This window comes from Saimiri boliviensis, chromosome 12 (assembly GCF_048565385.1).
Source record: "Saimiri boliviensis isolate mSaiBol1 chromosome 12, mSaiBol1.pri, whole genome shotgun sequence".
NCBI classification, from domain to species: domain Eukaryota; kingdom Metazoa; phylum Chordata; class Mammalia; order Primates; family Cebidae; genus Saimiri; species Saimiri boliviensis.
This window is the reverse complement of record NC_133460.1, coordinates 88,244,272-88,267,553: the sequence shown is the minus strand read 5'-3', so window position 1 is coordinate 88,267,553 and position 23,282 is coordinate 88,244,272. Positions and strand designations below refer to the sequence as shown.

Below are 23,282 nucleotides of genomic sequence, written 5' to 3'. Positions count from 1 at the left end.
TGCATCTTCCCATTCTCTTCTGACCCTGGAGACCCTTCTAAGGGCCTCCCAGGACGGACCTAGCAACATCGAGGGTACGAGGAGGGAAGGGGCAGCAGAAGGGCAGTGTTTTATTCATACGTGTCCTTAGTGAGTCTACCGGCAGCACCATGGGGACTGGCAACAGTGCAGTTTAGCGGAAAGAGTGGCCAGCTCAACCCGGGTGTTAACACAGATGTGGAGGACCAGGGAGGTAACTTGGCAAGGGGAACCCCCCCAACCAGGAGATGCTAGAGACCTAGGTTTGAATTCTGGTGCATTACTTACTATGTTGGGTCTTGGGCCACTGACTTGGTGGCTCAGTTTATTATCTGTAAAATGGAGATAATGCATCTCCAGGCCAAAGTATGACAGTCCTACTTTGGAATGTCATAGGGTCCCAGATCCTCCCACCTCACTGGCTCGTGTGCACTCATCCCCTAGGTCATTGATAAGAACTCAGGTGGCTGGTGGTACGTGCAGATCGGTGAGAAGGAGGGCTGGGCCCCCGCATCATACATCGATAAGCGCAAGAAGCCCAACCTGAGCCGCCGTACAAGCACGCTGACCCGGCCCAAGGTCCCCCCGCCAGCACCCCCCAGCAAGCCCAGGGAGGCCGAGGAGGGCCCGCCGGGGGCCGGTGAGAGCCAGGACTCCCCACGGAAGCTCAAGTATGAGGAGCCTGAGTATGACATCCCTGCATTTGGCTTTGACTCGGAGCCCGAGCTGAGTGAGGAGCCCGTGGAGGACAGAGCCTCAGGGGACAGGCGGCCTGCCCAGCCCTGCCGGCCGTCGCCGGCCTCTTCTCTGCAGCGGGCCCGCTTCAAAGTGGGGGAGTCTTCAGAGGACGTGGCCCTGGAAGAGGAGACCATCTATGAGAATGAGGGCTTCCAGCCGTATGCAGAGGATACCCTGTCAGCCAGAGGCTCCTCTGGGGACAGTGACTCCCCAGGCAGCTCCTCACTGTCCCTGGTCAGGAAAAACTCCCCCAAATCAGGCTCCCCCAAGTCATCGTCACTCCTAAAGCTCAAGGCAGAGAAGAATGCCCAGGCAGAACTGGGGAAGAACCACTCCTCAGCCTCCTTTTCCTCCTCCATCACCATCAATACCACCTGCTGTTCCTCCTCTTCCTCCTCCTCTTCTTCCTTGTCCAAAACCAGTGGCGACCTGAAGCCCCGCTCTGCTTCAGACGCGGGCATCCGTGGCACTCCTAAGGTCAAGGCAAAGAAGGATGCTGATGCGAAAGCTGGGCTGACCCCCTGTGCCCGGGCCAAGCCATCAGTCCGGCCCAAGCCGTTCCTGAACCGAGCAGAGTCGCAGAGCCAAGAGAAGATGGACATCAGCACTTTACGGCGCCAGCTGAGACCCACAGGCCAGCTCCGCGGCGGTCTCAAGGGCTCCAAGAGTGAGGATTCGGAGCTGCCCCCGCAGACAGCCTCCGAGGCTCCCAGTGAGGGGAGGAGAGGCTCATCCGACCTTATCACCTTCCCAGCCGCCACTCCCCCGTGCCCCACCAAGAAGGAATGGGAAGGGCCAGCCACCTCATACGTGACATGCAGTGCTTACCAGAAGGTCCAGGACTCGGAGATCAGCTTCCCCGCAGGCGTGGAGGTGCAGGTGCTGGAGAAGCAGGAGAGCGGGTGGTGGTACGTGAAGTTTGGGGAGCTGGAGGGCTGGGCCCCTTCCCACTATTTGGTGCTGGATGAAAACGAGCAACCCGACCCTTCTGGCAAAGAGCCAGATGCAGGGCCCACCAAGGACAGGCAGAATGAAGGCAAGTCAGACAGCCTGGAGAAGATTGAGAGGCGGGTCCAGGCGCTGAACACCGTCAACCAGAGCAAGAGGGCCACGCCCCCCATCCCTTCGAAACCCCCCGGGGGCTTCGGCAAGACCTCAGGCACCCCAGCAGTGAAGATGAGGAATGGCGTGCGGCAGGTGGCGGTCAGGCCCCAGTCAGTGTTTGTGTCTCCGCCGCCCAAGGACAACAACCTGTCCTGCGCCCTGCGGAGGAATGAGTCACTCACAGCCACCGATGGCCTCCGAGGTGTCCGACGGAACTCCTCCTTTAGCACTGCTCGCTCCGCTGCCACCCCAGAGGCCAAGGGCCGCCTGGCCGAACGGGCCGCCAGCCAGGGTTCAGACTCACCCCTGCTGCCCGCCCAGCGCAACGGCATCCCCGTGTCCCCCGTGCGCCCCAAGCCCATTGAGAAGTCTCAGTTCATCCACAATAACCTCAAAGACGTGTACGTCTCTATCGCAGACTACGAGGGGGATGAGGAGACAGCAGGCTTCCAGGAGGGAGTGTCCATGGAGGTTCTGGAGAGGAACCCTAATGGCTGGTGGTACTGCCAGATCCTGGATGGTGTGAAGCCCTTCAAAGGCTGGGTGCCCTCCAACTACCTTGAGAAAAAGAACTAGCAGAGGGCCTGGGCTCCTCCAGCCTTATTGTGCCTCTCTGGCTGCCCACTGGATGAGCGGTGAGACGAACAAAAGGAAAAGGGGAAAAAAGGGAGGGGTGGGGGGTGGACAACATTCAACCCTGCAGAATGGGTGACCTCGAAGATGCCCCGCATCCAGGCTGTCCTACAGCTGGAAGGTAGGGGACGGGGGAGGCCACACTGAGTGAGGAAGGGAATGGACCACGGAGTCCCAGGCCTGGGACCCAGGGCCAAGAAAGCTGAGACCCCCTGTGCACTGTGGGGACTTCACCAGTGGATTACATGCCATTTGGGACAGGCCATGTGGGAGACCCCAGTTGTGCCTTTGCTACAGATCTGGAAAAGACGTGGTCGTGGGGGGCCTCCAGTGTCCTGTCCCTGCTTGGCCTAGTTTTGGTTGCTGGCATCTTGCCACCCCATGGAGCCCTGGCATTGTCCTTATCTGTGTTTGTGAATTGTGCTGGTTTCCTGGGCATTGCCACAGGTGGGTACATTAGAAGCCGCCTCTGGCTTTAGGGCTTGGAGGTGTCTCATGAGCTCAAGCCTGTCCTGGGCAGGCCACTGTCACTGTCAGTTGAAGAAAAAGGAGTTCCCAGGTGCCAGCAAGGACCATGTTTCGTAGCTGTCACTGTCCTGGCCTTGAGAAGAGAGCCCACTCTCCTCGGGGCATCCCCTGGAGGACACAGTACCAGAGTTTACAGAGAGGGTGGGCAAAGCCACCGGTCTCTTCATAATCTGCACAGACTATTTTGAGTATTTCCGGGCGGGCAGTTCCTTTGCATGTTTCGGGAGAAGTCTATTGATTAGGGGCTTATATGTCAGGCCTTTGCGTCTTATTTTAGGGGTTGTTTGGGGGCCTGGGTGGTCGGCCTCACGTGGGAAGGGGATGGTTAGTGGATGGGGTTTCTGTTGTATCTTGTGGGTGGGTGATTTTGCTTTTGTTTCTATTTCACATTCTTCCCCTCCACAAGCCAAAGTCGTTTCATTTGGTTTCCACTGTGTGGACTGTGCTGGAGCTTGCTGCCTGCCAGAAAAATTTGGGGCTAGGCAAGCCCCAGGTCGCAGACATGGTGAAGCGGAGAAGCTGTCCTTCTGGTTCCTGCACAATCTCAGATGGGCAAAAAACCTCCCCAGGAAAGAGGAGGATGTTCAGGAGCCAGACTTTTGGAGCGAAGGCAGCTCCCAGTCTGCTGGGTGACCACCATTCTGCATGTGTTCCCAGCCGGGCAGGGCTGGAAGCCTTATGTATGAAGCGTGGAGAAGCAGTCATCGCCCCCACTATGAGCAGAGGGGATCCAGCTGGCCCCTTGGGGTCTGACTGGAGCCAGCACTGCCAGTTGCCTTCTCTGGCCTGTTGGCAATGCCACAGGTACCCAAGACGATGGAGGATCCCTGTGCCAGGAGCCAACCTGGTCTTCCAGGGGGCAGTGCCCCAGTGAAGACAGAAGCGAGAGAATAAAGTTCCCTGTAGGTCCTCGGTCACCTTTGGGTTGTGTTTTTCAATTGTTGACATTTCAGAGGGGACCCTCCAGAAGCCCAGCCGGCTTCTCCCAAGGACTGCCCTTTCCCTGGGAGTGGATTTCCACACGTGCCTTTGATTTCAGACAGATCGGACTTCACAGCCGCCGATTCAGCTGCCAGGGTCCCTGGACTGGGGGGGGCGGGGGTGGTTTCTATAGAGGAGGAAAGGCCCTCCCTCACCTTGCTCCCCACCCAGGCAGGGCAGATGGGACCCAGCGTCTCAGTGCCTTTGAGACCCACTCCCACCCCTACCACACCCCATCCCAGAGGCCTGGCCTGGGCAACCCCAAGCCCCTGTCCCTCGCCATACACTGATGCCTGGCAGCTAGAGCAAACGGCTCGTGTTCTTTGTCAAAGGCCTGTGGTGAGATTGTTTTGTTTCCTTGTTTTGTATGTTTAAAATTGAAATTAGTTATTTTCTTCTGCTGGACAGTATTAAATAGAGCAGGATATTGAGTTAATCTGCTAGATTGCAGTACTAATGGTAGTGGTTTAGTGTCTTCATATTATTATTTGTACTTATTTGAACAATAATGATAAAGAAGTGGTTCATTATTTTTTAATTAATGCACTTTAAGGTGGAATGGGAAAAACTCAGAGCAAAGTGCATTACTTAAAGATGCAGTATATACTTTTCTCATTTTTAAACAGCACATATTTATTAAGAGAAAAAAGTAATTTATGACTATTTAAAATAAAATTTAAAAGTAGAGTGACTGTCAGGTAAAGAACCTTCCATGTAGCTATCTTCCAGGGGGAGGGCCCCGCAGCCTCGCTCCTCCAATGTCTGCACTGAGCCAGTTCAGTCACTAGTGCGCCAGCCAGGCAAGGAGGGAGTGCAGAGCATGTCTGCCAAGCACAGAGCATCTCAGTCGGACTGGACCGCAGTGCTCCCCAGAGCCTGCCTTTCCTGCCCTTCCTTACCACCTGCACTGCCCCCCACATTCTCCCAGCCCCCAAGGACCACCCCCCTCCATCCCCCGTGCTCTAAGTGATAGAGTCATTAAAAGGCAGGACCGAAGAGACCTCAGAGGTCACACCATCCCATCCCTTCCTTTCACTACGGCCCAAGGACAGGAAATGACTTCTCCAAAATCTCACAGCTAGTTAATGGCAGATCTCCCCACTGCATTAATCCTGTGCTCCTCCTCACCCCCATGGTAGTTTATAGTGTGGTCATGTTTACATTGTGACATCCAGCCCCAAGGATGGCTGGGAGTTGCTCAGGCATCCAGGAAAAGTGGGGAATGCTGCCACCTGGTGACGGCACATAGATTTGGGCAGTAAACGGATTGCATGCCCCAGTCTTCCCACCTCACCCCCCTAACTCACAGCACAAAACCCTGCAAACCCAAAGAGATTAATACTTGAAGCAAGAAGGGTGCATGCCAGTCCTTCTCAGAAATGGCCAGGGGATACCAGGCCTTGTGCCCCTGGACTCCTAGCCCTAGCCAGGGCGAGAGGGCCTTTCCCTAGAGCTACTGAGCTGCTTTGTGATGTTGGAGGATACTGCCGGCAGCAGGCAGAGGAGGGAGGGGGCCTAGGGCTCTGACCCATCTGGAGGAAAACCAGATCGGACTAAAAAAGGAAAAAAAAAAAATCTCTGCAGTGCCCAAACCTAGTTTCCCATGAGTTGCGATTGAAAATGTGAAATGACACTGTATTGCTGTATACTGCAACTTTAACCATAATGAGCCCTTCTGAGGTCATTATTGAGGTTCATATAATGCCCGAAGATACAGCATTTGGTGCTTCGTTTTCCTTTTCATTTAAAGGCCTTTTTCTTTTATTTCAGGGGGAAAAAAATGTCTTCATTTCCCACCCACCTCATCCCTCTTTGTGACACAGGCCTGGCTATGTTGCCCCTCTCCTCCTCGCTATTCTCACCAGGCCACGGGACTTTGGGGGCAGCGAGAGCGCGCTGGAAAGGGGCAGCAGGTGGGCCCCACGCCCTGTGGTTCCCCCACGCCCAGAGACTAGACGGGCTCTTGCCAGGCCTCAGCCCTGTCTACCCCCAGCCTGGCCCCAACGGTTTCTCTTTCTTCCTCCTTGATTTTCCATCTTGACGAAGGCATTATATAGAATCATTTTAATCACTTTCAGATGTTAGAGCAGCATATTTTACTGGCATTTATATCCATTGCTTTCCTCAGCAAGTCATGTTACTACTTCTATCATCTAAGGAAAAAAGACGAGGGAATTTCCGTCAGGCATTATTTTCATATTACTAGTGTTTGCAGAATAGGTGTAGAACTATTTTAAGTTAGGCCTTGGTTTGGTAGTTGTTTTTAAGGGGAAAAAAGATAAAGTAACCCCTATTTTTCCTGTTATTGTATTTAACTAATATACTATTTCTTTAAGGTTACTCACTTCCTCTCTCCCCTCCAAATACCTTGCATTCTCAATCGAAAATAGAAACAATCTGAGAGACAGGAAAAGTGCAATATTACCAAGATGGATGCCAGGGCTCACTGGGGACAATGGAGGGACAACCAGGGGCGCTCGGAGAGCTAGACGCAAGGAGTGGGGTGCTGAGGGAACCCCAGCTGTAGAACAGGTGGGTGGGTTGATGGAATTTGATCTTGTAGCCTTTTCCTCTCCCCCTTCCTTAGGAAGATGATAGGGGTCCCTGCCAGATCCACCCAGAAGAAAGGGATTCAGGCAGGGGGCCCTTGACCTCTGGGGCCCCAGTCCCTGGAGCAGAATCAGGCCCTCGGGTGCTGTCCCTTGTTTTGATTTCTGTTGTGGTGCAGCCAGCTGCTCAGAGAGACCTGTCCTAAAAATGACTCCAGCAGCCCTCTCTCAGCCCCATATCCTGATGTTTGGGCTGTGATCCTTCTGGTGTATGTTTGAATCTTTCTAAAATTGGGTGCCATCAGTTCAATTTCTAGGCAGGAAGCCTAGAGGTCACCAAGTCTTTTTGGGGGGATGTAAGAACCCTGAGCCACGCACACCCTTGTGAGACACCAATTCCCACAAGCAGGGCCTGGGGCTGAGCCTGGCCCGCCCATTCATCTCAGCGACTTCAGCCTGAGGAGTAAGCCCTGTCTGTGCTCCACACCCAGACAAGACAGTACGAATTCTCCTCCAGGAAGAGTCAGGGGTGTCTAGTCAAGTTTCTCTGCAGACAGAGCTTCCCACAACAGGTAACCAATCTGGCCTCCTTCCTCAGCACCAGTAGAGAAAGCAGAATGAGAAGTTTCCTCTGGGTTCAAGCCCCCAGAGATCTGCCCCTCAAGGTGACAGGCACTTCCCTGTGGCTTCTTCCCCCACCTCCAGTACTGTATGCTTGCTGCTCCAACCCCCTATTTGGTGAATTTCTGCAGACATGGATCTCTGTGCCCAGAGTGGGACTCTGCCCTGTGTGTCTCTCCCTAGATATCCATCTAGCTATTCAGTCTGAGAATCTCAGTGCAGAGCTCTCTGGGAAGAGAACTGTCCACACTGCTAAATAAGATTCCCTCACTTTTTTGAGGGCCATGTGTTGAGTGAGTGAGAGAGAGAGAGAGAGAGAGAGAGAGAGAGAGAGAGCGCGCATGCGTATGCAAGTGTTGGTAACTTCCCACTTGAACTAAGTAACATGGGGTTAGAGAAAAAAAAAACAATACCAGGCAAGCTGTCTCCATTGAACAAGTCCTTGGCAATGGGCAGGTCCCAAGGGACTCAGCTTCTGGCAGCAAGTGTGTGCGTCATTCACACACATCATTCTGGCTGGAGAGTGCAATGTGTTTTTTCCTTTTTGTAAGTATTAAGTATTTAGTTGGAAGCTTCACACTGGCATTAACAGGTCTAGCAGAAGCAGCCTACACAGTTGTCCCAAGCTCCAAAATGAAGATGTGCAAAAGAGATGCCATTGGGTGTAGAAACACTGAGTTGGTTCAGTTAGGTCACCCCTGCAGATGTGTCATCAAGCGGGCTGACTTCTGCCCCTCAGCCATGCCATGAGTATGAGAAGCCCCTTATAATAAAAGACCTGCCCGTCCCTTCGTCCTTGTTTCGGAGGGTGAGTCAGGTGGTCGGGGTGAGAACTGCTCACAGTGTGCCCAACAAGACATGCAGGTACATATACGTCTAGTCCCGACTGCAGGGCCAGACCCAGCACTTCTGTAAAGTGTGCAGAGGGCTCTGCTAGACCTTACTGAGTTTCTGGCTAAATCATCATCCCTGTCTGGTGCCATCTCATGTCTCCGTGGTTCCCAAGCTGTATGATCAGAGCCAGTGAGAGGACAGGATCAGTGTCCCATAGCTTTGGGGGAAAACAGTCCCACTGCTAACTTCCCTCTTGCAAACCTGGGTCCCCAGGCCATACGGTGGGCACACTGGTGCTTACAGACTGGGTGGAGGGCTTTACGTTCCAAGACCTTGATCCCAGCCTGCCTATAAGGTTGAGCTTAGCATGCAATCCCCCTTCCCCAATCCTTTTTCAGACAGAGTCTCACTCTCCACCCAGGCTGGAGTGTGGTGGCAGAATCTCAGCTCACTGCAACCTCCGCCTTCTGGGTTCAAGCAATTCTTCTGCCTCAGCCTCCCGAGTAGCTGAGATTACAGGTGCCCGCCACCATGCCCAGTTTATTTTTATATTTTTAGTAGAGACAGGGTTTTGCCATATTGGCCAGGATAGTCTCAAACTCCTGACCTTGTGATCTGCCTGCCTCAGCCTCCCAAAGTGCTGGGATTACAGGCATGAGCCACTGCACCCGGCCCAATCCTGTCTTCTTAAATCTCAAGTTCGCACTTGACAATCAGCACCCTCTCTCCTACTCCAGTCCTAGAATTCAGTGGCTTTAGAGAATGGGGTCCCCTGTACTGAAGGGCCCTGCCTTGCTCCCAGTTCCATCCTGACCAATAGGCTGAGCCTCAAGAGGTGAAAGAGAAGGAGAGAGGGAGGAAGAACTATTTAGAGCAAAAGGATGGCTCGAGCATGTTAGAGGCAAGTGAGAGGCACGTTGGTGAGAAGAACGTGTGCATGTTTTTAGCTGGGGCCTACTGTCCCTTCACTAGGGAAAGAGGCTTCCAGAAGAGGATGTCTTCTAGGAAGAAAAGGTGTGTGAAGACTGAAAAGGGGTTTGGAGTTTTGTCTGTTGATTAGAAAGAAGGAAGAAGTCTGCTCTGCGTGTTTCAGGAAGGAGAGAGCAGGTAGAAGGGAGTTTAGTGATTAAGCACCCAAGGGTCCAGCCACAGCAAGTTGGAAAATCCTCCAAATTTGGCCACAGAAGCTGGGTAGGAAAAAAACTGCCACTCATTGGGCCACAAGCTGGGTCCCCATCGTTCTCAATGAATGGTCACTGATTTACTTATCGGAGAGGGGAAGTCACCAGCAACAAACCAATCTTTGAGTTTGCAGACCCTGATTCCAGAATACATGCAACCAGCTCCCGGGTTCTCAGCTGGTTTTGCCCGCTTCCCTTTGACTGTCCAATCCAAAGCTAGCTGCTCAAGTTGTATGACTCAGAGACCATGACCACAATGGGTCATACAGTAGGCCCCACTTGCACAAACTAGAATCAGAGTTCAGACTCCATTGGGCATGTCTGGGAGGAAGGCAACCTCCTTTGTCATCCTGTTGGTACCAGTCATCTTTAAGTATCTCTGACACCTATGGTGGTCCCGTTGGCTGGGCCTCCCATCTGGTAAGAATTAGACTGGGTATGATAAACAGTCATCCATGGATATACCTGCCATTTTGCAGTGCCTTATAGCCAAGGCATACTCCCCGTAAGAGTTTACTGCAGAGAAAACAGCAAAACAGCCACCCTTCTTCAATTTACAACGCGTTATCTGCAACAGGTTTTCTTTAAATCCAGGACACAGGATGGGAAATGAGTTTCCCTGCCAGGTACTCGGAGGTCTGCAGGAAAGTGACTCCCAGGCAAGGCAGATTTGAGTGATCCCTGAAGCGTGGGCATGTGGCCTGCATGGCTGGGTGGGGACTGGTGGACACCTCTGGAGCTCTGGAATCTTAGGGAATTCCTCATGGAATTCCCCTCCCAGCTCTTAGTGGGCTCTGCGGGGTCAGGGGGACCCTTCTTTCCGGTTTTCCTTCTTTCCTCATCAGCAGAGAAACTGGAGAAAAGGACATTAAACTCAGTGCAGTCACTCCGAGTGCTGAACTATTTCCAGAATCACTGGTGGTGCTAAACTATCTCCATGTTTCTAACATTTTTAATAGTTGGTTTCTTTTATATCTCATCACAAAAATGCAGTGTCCCTGGGGAAGGGATCAGCCCCCTGGCCTGCCACTTCCCAGGTGTCCTTTATCACTTTGACAGGACTCTTTGGTCTGCAGAAATGCTCTGTCTTGACATGCTTCTAGACTGTAAAATTTGGGGTTTGTTTTGTATTTTATGTTTACATGCATCTTATATTTCCCTGAAAACTAAATAAAGTTTTGGGCCTTTTTAACTGAACAGAATCACCGTTTAATTCTCCCTGTCACCAGAAAACCCATCCAGCTGAACAGCAAATGTCCCATTATCCCAAATTGCAAGGTGGACTCCAGAATCCCAGGGCCCTCTGAAAGAAAAGATGCTGGAGGGTAGGGTCAGGTAGGTAAGGTCTCACCCTGTCACTGAGGCTGGGGTGCAATGGCATGATCATAGGTCACTGCAACCTCAACCTCCTGGACTCAAGCAAGCCTCTCAGCCACCTGAGTGGTTGATACTATAGGCGCACCACCATGACCAGCTAATTTTTTTTATTATTTGTAAAGACAGATTCCTGCCATGTTGCCAGGGCTGGTCTCAAGTTCCTAGGCTCAAGCAATCCTCCTGCCTCAGCCTCCCAAAGTGCTGGGATTACAAGCATGAGCCATCAAGCCATCACGCCCAGCCAGCTCTCATTCTTGTTGGTGAGAATCGCGGTCAAGCTCCTCCAGCCTCTTCCCAGTTTTGGGAGGCTTTCTGGGCAGTGGCCAAGGCTTTGAAAGACGCAGATCTTGAGGCCAAGGAGCCACATCCAACAGGCCTAGCTGGCCCCTTAGCATAGCCCCCTGACCCTCTCCTGCTTTTGCTGGACCCCAGTAAGCAGGACAGCGTAGCTCTGATGCAGGAACAGCCCATGGCTGTGCAAGGCTATGCAGAGGCTGGGTAGCTTGAGCATCCTCCGAGGGGACAGGATGGGCAGGTAGGTGTCCCACATGCCTCTTGAGGCCTGGTGCTGCCAAACAAGCTCAACTCCAACACTGTGCCTAGACCTTGGGGCCAGTCTGGCTGCCTCCTCCCCATCAGCCGTCTCCCCCAGCTTTCCCCACCACAAAGATCACTTAACGCATCTAGAACACTTCTCCAGAGGTCTCTATCCAGAGGCCTCCCTTTTCTCCTCAGTGGCGCCACCCATTTGGCATGGGCCTCTGCACTCACCAGTGGGAACACAGCTGAGCTCCCGCCACATGTTGGGGTCCGAGACTGGGGAAGAGGGGTGGAAGCCTAGTCCCCAGGGAGCTCAGAGCACAGTCCCTGATGACCTGAGTGGAACATTTGTCATCCCCCCGTTAGCCCCTAGGTGGCAGTGCACACCCCACAAGCAGCAGATCTGGGCTCTGGTCTGCCTTAGGGGGAACCCAAGCTTCATCCTGGAATCCCAGGGCGCCTTCCCCACCACACCCTGCTCCTCACAGATGCAGTGGTCTCTCCCAATTTATAAGACTCACTTGGCATTCTAGCCCCAAATCACGCTGTGGTTCCCCACTCCAAGGAGTCTTCCCAGATTGCCCCAGCCCACCCTGAAGCCTCAGAGGCCTGCAATTACCCCTGAGGGAAGGGCCGCGCCTCCTGTTGACTCCCTAGTATCCAGGACGCCAGCCCTCCACACCCCAGCCTGCCCCCACATGTGCACGCAGACGACAGCCTTCTTTCCCCCACCCCCCATATGCTCCGCGCACAGCACAGCCCTCAGGCTGGTACGAAATCATCTTTATTCACAATCACAGCGACCCGAGTGCACAAGGGCAGCAGCAGCCACCCCTGCACTGACAGAGGTAATGGGGTGATGGCTTCCTCTCCCAAACCCTTGGCCTCTGGGATACCTGGCTGGGGGGACCCGCTAGCCAGCCCCCCACCTGCTTCCTCCCACAGAAGAGGTCTCCCATTGTCAGTGACTGGAGAGTAGAGACCCCTAGTGAAACAGTGGCTTCCCCATAAGCCCACTGCAAGGCCAGCACAAAGGCTCAGCCTGAGGTCCTGGTATACCACCCCACGGCAGCCCTCCCTGAAGAACTCCCACGTGTCTCACAGAAAGCCTGCTCCTCTCTCCCCAGACAACCATTTTATAGAAGTGGAAGCTGTGGCTCCAGGCAGCTATGACTTGGCCAGGGCCACACAGCTGGTCAGTGGCCACGACTAAAAGGCATGCCCTGCCTGCCACACAGAGGAGCAGGCTCTGATGGATGCAAAACAAAAACAAAAAAAGCCATCTGAGGGGGCAGAGGGCTGGGAGGCTGGGAGAGGCCAGGGCAGGCAGAGCTGAGAGGACCAAGCTCAGAGCAGATGGGCGCTCCCTCCCCGGAACTCAGAATGAGAATCTGGAAGTGCAAGAGGCAGTCCCTGCCTGCTCATCTCCAGGGATGGAAAGCCTTCCCTACGAACAAGCTCCCTGCCCCGCCATGACAACGTCCCCCTCTCCTGTTGCTGGCCCACGCTGGGAACCCTGGCCCTCCTGGAAGTTTGATGTCGTTACGGAGGGGGGAACCTCCTGGGCCACCTGATGTGCCTGAGCCAACCATGATAACCCAGCTCTGAGCCGGGAGGAAGGGTGCTCTGTGGCTCTGGGTGACCACCAGCCCCAGGGCACCAAGGAGGCTCAGTCTGCCTCTCTGTAAATGGACACTGTTTGCCAGAAAGTCTCCCAATTTGGCCCCTCCTTATGGAGTGGCAATTCTTGGTGGGCAGGCCTGGCTATGAGCTTTGTGGCTGGAGTCGGAGGAAGATACTGAGTGATGACTCCCTCAGCTGCACCCTCTCCCAGGTAGCCCACACACAAAGGCAGCTTTTCTAGGGGTCCAGGGGATGGGAACTCACCTACAAATGAACAAAAACCCAAACCCACAAACCAAATAAATAAAAATAAGGAAAAAGGCTGGTCTTAGCCCAGGGAAACCACATACCCCTACCCAGGGCCCTGGCCCATCCCAGGTAATGCAACAGGCTCTGACAGTCAGCCCAGGCGCTGACAGCACAAATTGTGGAGAACAGGTCAGAGAGGGTAGCTGCAAACCTGTCCTTAGAGACCCTGGCAGAAGGCCAACGCTGTTCCCCAGCCCAGGTTCCAGGCTCCTAGCTGAGAAGGGAGGACCCGGCCTGACCGTAACCTTCCTTGCCCCATCGTCTTGTTGGATGCTGTTGCCCAGGGTAGCCCCTGGAGCCCTCTGCAGCCTGTCCATGTGCCCATCGACTAGCGGGAGAGACATGGCTGCAGCCTGCCCAGGATGGGAGGCACCCACCAGCCTCTCACCCCCAGCTGCCACGCCCAGTGGGCAGGGAATGAGGAAAGAGAAGGTAGGCAGAGGTCAGAGGGAGACAGCAGCTCCGGAGGTTGAGCAGGTGGCAGACCACTCAAGTTGGCTGAAGGAGCAAATGAGCCTAAAATCCAGTCCCCGCTGCACTAGCTAGGCCACATGCCCCGGCTCAGGGCCGCAGCAGCCCACAGGAAGATCCCTGTTTTCTGGTTTTCACAAAGGTGCCACACGGACTACAACGACCTCCTAGAAACCTGCCCCAGATGGGGAAGGATTTGGGCAGGCTGAGATCCCAATTCAGCCCTCAGCATGCAGAGGAGAGCTGGACGCAGAGACGGGACAGACAGGGAGAGTGCGGCCTTGTCCCCTCCCCTCTCCCTCGGTGATTTGCCTCTGCCCCTCCCTGCCTGATACCCCCCCTCTCCCCAAACTTTCAAGGGCCTCAGTTTCCCATGTTTAATGGAGGAGGAAAAGTTTCCAAAATGAGGAAGAGAAGGGGCCCCACTGGCTTGTTCCTCAGCTGGGGCTGGGCGGAAGCCCGAGGAGGTGGGTGTGCGGGATGGCCCACCGCAATGGGCTAGGAGCTGCGGTAGGTCTTGATGATGTCCTTGATGGGGCGGCGGCAGATGGGGCAGCAGGCGTGCAGAGCCTTCTTGAGGCGCAGGCCACAGGTATAGCAGAGGCACATGTGGCCACATGTGTAGATGACCGTGTCCACCGCGTGTTCATAGCAAATGGTGCACTCATCGCTCCACTGGCCCAGACCTGGGGTCACTGGCGACTCAGGCAGGCTCACTGGTGAGTTGGGGGCTGTCCCTGAGGACAAGGGGGCACCAGTCAGGAGGAGACATGGCCCAGCCCGGCGCTGGATTCATGAGAAGAGAGCCCCCGGCCTCCGGTGTCCCCTTCCACTTATCAGGATCTGCCTGTTCACCCTAACAACCCAACTTCCAGGGCACAATAGAAAAGGCTGAGCTCTGAGCAGCCCCACTTCTGACCCACTCTACCCCCAGACAAGGGGACAGAGAGGCTAGCAGGCAGTGAGAGAAGAGATGGATGAAAGAAAGGATCCAAAATCTTTTAAGGCAGGTCCCTCCTGAGCTACCCTTTGGCACTGCCCAGCTAGGGGACAGGAGGGGATGACCCCAGAAATCACCCCCAACAAGGGTTCACTGAGCCCAGCTCCAGCTCCAGCTACTCTCCACTCCCAGCCCAGACACAGAGGCTGCATCCTTGCCACAGTCCCATACGGTCCACCATGGAACAGAGAGGCCGGCCTACTTACCACCAGCAGAGCTACCCAGAGGGCCAGAGCTGCACGTGCTGAGCAAGGGGTCAGAGAGGCGGCTGCCCAGGGCACTGGGCGAGGTTGGTGTGGAGGCGGGGGAGCAGGGGAGTGATGGGATACCCCGCTCTGCCAGGATGGTGGAGCCTGTGAAAGGGGAGGGAGGGAAGGATATGCTAGCCACCTGCCAAGGTCAAACTGGAGAAAGCTCCATCCTTCACAGTGGGTTCCCAGGCCTGACCACACAGCCCGGCCACAGGGCAGAAGGCAGGATTTTGCAGCCTGGCCTCTGTTCTCACCTACATACTGGAGGGCCATATCCTGCTTGCCTCTTGTTATACCAGCTGCTCCAAACTAGGCCCCTGCCTGGCATGTACCTCCACCCCTCCCCATGCATCCTTTCTGCAAAACTTCCTGGGCATGTAAGTTACCATCTCCCTCCCCCACAGCCTCAGCCTCCTGTTCAGAGCCCTGCGCCCTTCACCACTGTCCCCAGACATCACTGGCCTTCTCTGCATGGCAGCTCTGCAAAATGCCTTCGCCATCTCCCACCTTGTTCTGATCCTAGATTCTTTCCTCCCCTCCTTCCGTCACTTTTTTTTTTTTTTTTTTTTTTTTTTTTGGAGAGGGAGTCTCGCTCTGTCGCCAGGCTGGAGTGCAATGGCACAATCTTGGCTCACTGCAATCTCTGCCTCCCGGCTTCAGGAGATTCTCCTGCCTCAGCCGCCCAAGTAGCTGGGATTACAGGCACACATTACCACACCCAGCTAATTTTTTTGTACTTTAGTAGAGACAGGGTTTCACCATGTTGGCCAGGATAGTCTCGGTCTCCTGACCTCGTGATCGACCCACCTCAGCCGCTGAAAGTGCTGGGATTACAGGCGTGAGCCACTGCACCCAGCCTTCCACTCCTTTTCAACAATCCTTGCCTTCCTCTTTCCCTCCTTCCTTCTCTCCTCCCTTCAACAAATCCTTACCAAGGGCCTAGGAGGTACCAGGCCCTGTGCAGACAGAAAGCTGGAGACAGCCCCCTGCCTTCAAAGAGCTGACTGTCCAGGGAGCCTTTGGGAGCTGTCCTCAAACTCCTTCCTCTGGGCCACCTTGACTCCCCCCAGACCACATTACTCTCTCAAGTACACGTGTAGACACACACACACACACACACACACACACACACACACACACACAGAGACACCAGACACACAACCACAAAGCCTGGGATATTATTTGTTCTGTGCCCAGGACTCCAGCTTTGTTTCTACAGTAAAACCATGAAGCTTGCTTAGAACAGGAAATCTTATTCACCTGTGACTCTCTCATAAACCCTAACATAATGCCCTGCACAAACCTAAGTGCCCAATGAGATCTTTTTTTATCGTAGTTATTAATTCTAATTCATTTAGCGTTATTAAGTCTAAGAATATTCAAAAGATGCCCACAGCTATCTCTTCCTGTGTTATTTTTCCAAGTTAATCATCGCCTTCTATCAGGAGTTCACACCCATTTACTTTTCTTGCCTTGCTGCATTGGCCAATGTTTTCAGAACAATGTCTATAAACCATCTCTATTATATTCCTCATTTCATTAGAAATATTTCTAATGTTTCACCAATAAGTATGGAGCTGGCTGTACGTTTTGTGATACACGTGTGAAGGAAATAACCTATTCTTAGTTTACTTAGGCTAGCCACAAAGCCAAGCATTCCTCTGTAAGGTTAATAATGACCCTTCATGGATTGTCACTGGTTTCTTATTCCTTTGAAGTCAGTCAGGATCTTCAAACACCAATTTGCTGCTTAAGATGCCCAATTTGCCAAACAGATCAGGAACATCTGTTGAATGTATATTGAATTCTGGGTGGTTCTTCAGCACCCATCCTGGCCTATCTCCCTCTTGAAAGAGGTAAATCTGGATTGTTTTTAAGCCTCCCGTTTGCTCCAGTCTAGTAAGCCTCTTTGGGCAATAGAAGCCTTACTGGAAAGCTGCTTAGCTATTATTAGATGGTGCTGAGGGAACAGAGTACCTCCTTACTCTTATGTAATTTCCTTTTTCTGAGAAGTAGTATCTCCTGGTCAGTGAAATCAGCTTGACTTTTTTTTTTTTTTTCATCTCAGCCCAATTTTTTTTTATTCATCCTGAATTCTCATCCAATCCTGATTCCTCACCCAATCCCAATTCATCTGCCTGTGTCCTTCCTGGTTTTCTCTTTTTTTTCTTTTTCTGAGACGGAGTCTCACTGTTGCCCAGGCTGGAATGCAGTGGCACCATCTCAGCTCACTGCCTGTCAGGTACAAGCGATCCTCCTGTTTCAGCCACCCAAGTAACTGGGCTTACAGGCGTGCACAACCACACCCAGCTTTTTTTTTTTTTTTTTTTGCACTTTAGTAGAAATGGGGATTTGCCATGTTGGCCAGGCTGGTCTTGAACTGCTGGCCTCAAGCAATCCATCTGCCTTAGCCTCCCAAAGTGCTGGGATTACAGACATGAGCCACCATGTCCTCAAACTCCTCCTCTGGGCTGCCTTGACTCCCCCTAGTCTTTTTCATTCCTTTATGTTTCACTCCATCTTTATTTGGTCTCTTTCCAGAGTTGGAAGTCCTGTTTTTTAATCTGATTTTGCATGCTCTCACAAACCAACAGCATTACATACATTAATATATGTGCATTTATCCACAGGTGCCTATACCCCCCAGTATGCCAATCTCATACAGTACCTCACGCTCACTCATCTACACACATTATCTCATCTATCAAGCTTCCTGGGCTGAGGTCTAGGCTAGACGCTGTGAGGCCCAGAGGTCTCCAAACTTGGGTAAGCATATTTGCTAAAGAAAAAAAAATTCAGAAGTCCAGAACCTGTCCAAGATCTACAGAATTAAAATCTCTGAAGGTGGGGTCCACGAATCTGCACTTTTTCTTTCTTTCTTTTTTTTTTTTTTTTTTTTTTGAGATGGAGTTTAGCTCTTGTTGCCCTGGCTGGAGTGCACTGGCATCACCCTTGGCTCATTTTGCAACCTCCATCACTTGGGTTCAAGCAATTCTCCTGCTTCAGCCTCCCAAGTAACGGATTACAGGCACGCACCACCACGCCCAGCTAATTTTTGTATTTTTAGCAGAGACAGGGTTTTACTATGTTGGCCAGGCCAGTCCCAAACTCCTGACCTTGGGTGATCCACCCACCCTGGCCTCCCAATGTCCTAGGATTACAGGCGTGAGCCAATGGGCAGTGCAAAGCTGAATCTGCCCTTTAACAGGTTCTCCAGGTGAGTCTAATGAAACCCGGCTGAATCCGCACTTTAATAGGTCCTCCAGGTGAGTCTAATGAAACTATCTCAATCTCACAGAGCTGGTTCAAAGACCAGCACTTTGAAAGCTTGAACACCTGCTCACTCTGGGGTACACAAGTACCAAGAGACACTTTGTGAAAAGATTTCTAGTCAAATTAGTTTGGAAAAACTGTACACCAAAACCGCCATCACCCTCTCCTTAATCACACTGCATATTAAAAGCTCTGACAAGTCTTGCAATAAAGAATCTTCCTTCTTTCTTAATTCAGTGCGCAACCCCCAGGCCTTTCAAACCCTGTGTCCTCCAGAAAAGGCAGGCCCAGAACTCTGCAACCCCACGTCCCCTAACCAGACACCACCCTGCACCACCTGACTACTGACATTCCAACCTCTTTTTCTCATTTGGACTCACAAACTTCCTTAAAGGTGGGGACCTTTATTTCCATTTTGGAGAAATGGTAACCAAGACTCAAAAAGTTAACTGCTGGGGGAAACCTTTTTTCCTCTCATTTTTCAGCGGTCACTGGGTTGTGTGCTTCTGGACTGTTTATGTGTCTGTAGGACTATGGGTCGATCGGATTCTGGGCCTCAAACTCAATAATCCGCGCTTCCCCCAACCTCCCCGCCCAAGGTGAGTCTCCCAGGTGACATTTGAGGGTTACTGACTAGATGACCGAGTCCCGCCCAGAACTCCCCTTAGGTGTCCGTGATTCCTTAGCAACACCATCATAAGCCTGGGGGGGAAGGGAGCTCACCCTCTGTCCCCTACCCGGATCGTCCCCCCATCCAAGAAAGGCACACGCCCAGGCGCGGCTGCGGGCACTCACCGAGGATGCGGATCTGCGTGATGGCCCCGTGCAGGCCGAAGAGCATCCAGAGCGGCTGCGAGGCGTCCACGCACAGCTGCATGCCGGCGGCGGAGCCGTTGTGGCTGAGGTGCAGCTCGCCGTCAGCGTTGACCACCAGGCCCAGGATGTCGCCGCTGTGCAGGGGCCCGGGCACGCGGCACACGGCCCAGAACTCCTTGCGGTCCACCAGAGCCTCGGGGCTGAAGGGCAGGTCGGCCGGCCTCAGCGTGCCGGGGTCGCACGTGGTGACGCCAAACGACAGCGCGCCGGGCCGCGCGCCGCTCGAGCGCGTGACCTTGACGAAGATGGTCTCGGCCACGCGCACGGGCCGGCTCGTGAAGACGAGCGCGCGCTCGTCGCGCCCGTGCTCCACGCGCGCCACCGTCTGCTCGTCGAGGATGCGGACGTGCGCGCCGGCGCGCAGGGCATGGAAGCGCAGGTCGCCGTCGAGCTGCGCGGGTAGCGCGCGGCTGTGCTGCGAGTTGAGCGAGTTCTGCGGGATGGGACAGCCGGCGGCAGGCGCGGCCTCGTCGCCGTCGGCGACCGGCACGTTGAGGTCGCACAGGCTCACCGAGAGGCGCGCGTCGTCCGCCTCGCGCCGCAACGACGGCCGCCGCAGGGCGGTGAAGGAGCGCGGCCGCAGGCAGTCCGGGAGCACCAGCTCACTGTCTGCACGGGAGACACGGGGCGGCGTCACGCAGGGATCCCGGGCAGTGGCGCCGGCGCGCCCCACTGCCCCGTCCCTCCGCTCGCACCTGCGCACCGTTACAATCTCGGATGGCTAATGGAGTACACGATGCTCGTGACTTAACATTAGCAGGCACAGTCAAGAAACGGCTCATGCGGGGCATCTAACTATTTAAACAGAGGAATTGGTGGGGGAAGCACCGAAACTTAAACCATGTGGGTACTTCCAACTTGCTCTATGCATGTGTACCCTCCTCCTCTTCTACAGTAAACGTGTATTGCTTTTAATTTAAAATTTTCAAAAATTTAACTCCTGGGCGCCCTCCGTCTTATGCCTAGCACCGAGCACTCCGTTGACAAACAGTAACCGTCTGTCGAGTGCACTGATGAAGGCCTAACACCCCACCTCCGCAAACACACACACCCTCTTTGTGTACATTGTCTCATCTAACCTTAGCAATCACCTTTTAAGGCTACCATTGCCACGTTAGGACACAGGCTGGGAGAAGTACATCTATCCAAGATATCCTTTTGAAAGTGGCTTAACGGAATCAAAGTCGTTCTTTAAAACATACACGTTATAGAAAATACGAAACGGTTATTTTGTAGAAAATCCAGTTCAGCAAAAAGAAAAAATAATCGCCTGTAAGCCCACCACCCAGAGAGAAAAGCATTTTTAATATTTGGATGTATGACCTTTCAGCCTTTTTAAAGGCTGTATTTTTGGGTATTTTTGTTGCTTTTGAGACAGGGTCTCGCTGTGTGGCCCAGGCTGGAGTACAGTGGCGATACCTTAGCTCACTGCAACCTCCGCCTCCCAGGCTCAAGCCATCCTCTCACCTTAGCCTCCCAAAGTGCTATAATTAGCGGTGTGAGCCACCACACCCAGCTAATTTTTGTTTTTTGTTTTTTTTGTTTTTGGTTTTTTTGTTGTTTGTTTTTTTGTTTTTTGTTTTTTTGGTAGAGATGGGATTTCTCCATGTTGCCCAGCTGATCTCCAACGCCTAGGCTCAAGCGATCCTCCTGCCTCAGCCTCCCAAAGTGCTATGATAAGCAGTGTGAGCCACCATACCGAGTTGGTTCCTTTTTTAATGCAAAATTGTGTCATGCTATATACACATCACACATCACTTGTTTTTAACCTTTTATATGTAATACATCACTTTGAAAATGTAATGATGACATTGACTCATCTCCCCAGAAAAAATGCGCATTCTCACTAAATTTTGTGGAGAATGTCTCGGCATTCATGAACTACATGAAGCCATCCATGGGCATGGACTCCAGGCTAAGAACGTGGTAGCTTTTTTCACTACTATATCCTGACCACCTCTCCATGCCAATAACTGTTTCCAACACCATATTCTTCTTCTTTTTTTTTTTTTTTTTTTTTTTTTTTTTGAGACGGAGTTTCACTCTTGTTACCCAGGCTGGAGTGCAATGGCGCGATCTCGGCTCACCGCAACCTCCGCCTCCTGGGTTCAGGCAATTCTCCCGCCTCAGCCTCCTGAGTAGCTGGGATTACAGGCACGCGCCACCATGCCCAGCTAATTTTTTGTATTTTTAGTAGAGACGGGGTTTCACCATGTTGACCAGGTTGGTCTTGATCTCTTGACCTCGTGATCCACCCGCCTCAGCCTCCCAAAGTGCTGGGATTACAGGCTTGAGCCACTGCGCCCGGCTACCATATTCTTCTAATGGCTGTGTTATGTTCTACTTTATGGAGTCCTATAACTTACACTAAAAGTAATCACTGTGGCCGGGCGCGGTGGCTCACGCCTGTAATCCCAGCACTTTGGGAGGCCGAGGCGGGTGGATCACGAGGTCAAGAGATCGAGACCATCCTGGTCAACATGGTGAAACGCCGTCTCTACTAAAAATACAAAAAATTAGCTGGGCATGGTGGCGCGTGCCTATAATCCCAGCTACTCAGGAGGCTGAGGTGGGAGAATTGCCTGAACCCAGGAGGCGGAGGTTGCGGTGAGCCGAGATCGCGCCATTGCACTCCAGCCTGGGTAACAAGAGTGAAACTCCACCTCAAAAAAAAAAAAAAAAGTAATCACTGTGCTTCATGAATTACCCTGCGATTCATCCTTACAGCAGCCTGTGGAAGTGCTCCCGTTTTACAGATAAAGCTCAGAGATGTTACGACAGCCGCCAAGTGGCAGATCCAGGATTGAGAAAAGGTCTGTCCAACTCCCAATGCCACATTCTTCACTTCCAGACCCTCCTTGTTTAGTGAAGCCCTTCTGTGTGAGTCAGTCTCTCCAAATTTGGCTGGTGCCATGGTAAACCACACCATCCCTTCCTTCCAGCCTTCTCTCAACCTCTCCAAGGGAGAATCTGGGGTTCTCAGGTATGATAGCAAAGCTTGGGGGATTGGTCTGGTAGGGACAGCAAACGCCAGAATTCAGCTCCAGCTAAACATAGGCATGGTCACTAAACCTCCGTCTTTTCTTTGGCCCTTTCGCTGCCCCTTCCAGGAACTGTGTAGTCTGGCCCCCAGAAAGCTCTGGGTGTGGGCCCTTCCCCTCAAGACTCCCGAAGCTCTGGAGAAGCCTCCTGGGACCTGGCTGATTGGGGTTTCCCGGAATCATGTTAGCGAGGAGGAGGGAGCCGGCCAGAAAATGTGATTATTCCAGGGAATTGACTCTGTGACAGTGATGGTGCAGAGAGGCTGGGGGGCTGCAGAGGCAGAGTCCAGGAGGGCCTGTGCAGGGGAGAAGTGGGAGAGACAAATGGTGCAGAGCTGGGGAAGGCCTGTGGGCCAATCTGGACCCTGGGGAATGGTCCCTGCTCCCTCACCCCTCCAGAAGTCCAGGACCGGCCCTTGGGAACTCCAGAGGGTGGGAGACGGAGGCGAAGGGGCAGTAACAGTAGGGAGAAGAGGAATCAAGTCACTCAGATACCCAGCCAGAGCCTCCAGGAACACAACTGTCACAGGGCCCACACAATCAGTCCAGAGCTCCTGGCACTGGGCAGACCCTCAGAACAGAGCTCTGAATGGAGCTGGATGCAAGCTATTCTGGTCTCTCTGCCCTTTCAGGAGTCCTCATCTACTTACACATGCACACTACCAGGTGCTCACTAACTCCCAGCCAACCTGTTCCACTGTGGAGTTCATCAGTCTTTAAAAGAGTATTCCCTTCTCTCAAACCAAAATATATCTCCCTGTATCTAACCCACTACCTCCTAGGCTGCCTATCAGCCCAGTACTGAAGACAATTCTCAGGGAATACTCAGACTGCCCACATACCTTCCACCCTCTTAGACAATTAACAGAACCAAACTCAGTACTCCAGATGTGCACCAACTGGCTCAAGGCACAGTGTGGCCATCACCTCCCTTGGTATGTATGCTGTACTTCTAATAATGCTACCTAAAAGTACATTAGGATTTTTTCCATAACCAACACTCATATACTAGTAGGCAGGACAGGAGCACAGTTAAGTGCAATGAATTTGAAGTCGTCAGCCTAGGGTTAAACCCTGGCTCTGCCATTTCCTGTATGACAAGGCTATATGGCTGGAAAAATAGCTGAACTTCTTGGGGCCTCTTTGGCAGTGAAATCAGCATCTACTGATTTACATAAAATCAGTAGCTAATACTCCCCTTAAAAGAGAAGCTGTGAGGATGAAAAGGAGTCAGGTACACAGGGCACCTAACAGGAGACCCGGCATAGTCATTAGGTTAATATGAGCCATTGTTATTGGCATGCGAAAAGCCACATGGTTCCGAAGAAAGTGCA

At 52.8% G+C, this 23,282-nt stretch overlaps 2 protein-coding genes across 11 annotated transcripts in view; one reads left to right on the top strand and one right to left on the bottom strand.

Moving 5' to 3' along the window:
- The window catches only part of SH3PXD2A (SH3 and PX domains 2A), a 267,638-nt gene extending 257,249 nt beyond the window's left edge, over positions 1 to 10,389 (top strand). For all 8 annotated transcript variants that reach the window (XM_074382818.1, XM_010333118.3, XM_074382817.1 and 5 more), the window contains one exon: positions 463 to 10,389. In XM_074382818.1, coding sequence (XP_074238919.1) covers positions 463 to 2,436 — 1,974 coding nt within the window. In that variant the 3' untranslated portion in view covers positions 2,437 to 10,389. The remainder of the gene's footprint in view (positions 1 to 462) is intronic.
- A 1,483-nt stretch (positions 10,390 to 11,872) lies between these two features.
- NEURL1 (neuralized E3 ubiquitin protein ligase 1) overlaps positions 11,873 to 23,282 on the bottom strand; it is a 96,119-nt gene continuing 84,709 nt past the window's right edge. For 2 of the 3 annotated variants that reach the window (XM_003922230.4, XM_039465031.2), the window contains exons 4-6: positions 18,827 to 19,516; positions 14,714 to 14,860; positions 11,873 to 14,244 (exon numbers count right to left, since the gene is read on the bottom strand). In XM_003922230.4, coding sequence (XP_003922279.1) covers positions 14,006 to 14,244; positions 14,714 to 14,860; positions 18,827 to 19,516 — 1,076 coding nt within the window. In that variant the 3' untranslated portion in view covers positions 11,873 to 14,005. The remainder of the gene's footprint in view (positions 14,245 to 14,713; positions 14,861 to 18,826; positions 19,517 to 23,282) is intronic. The other variant, XM_010333116.3, reaches the window with a different exon arrangement.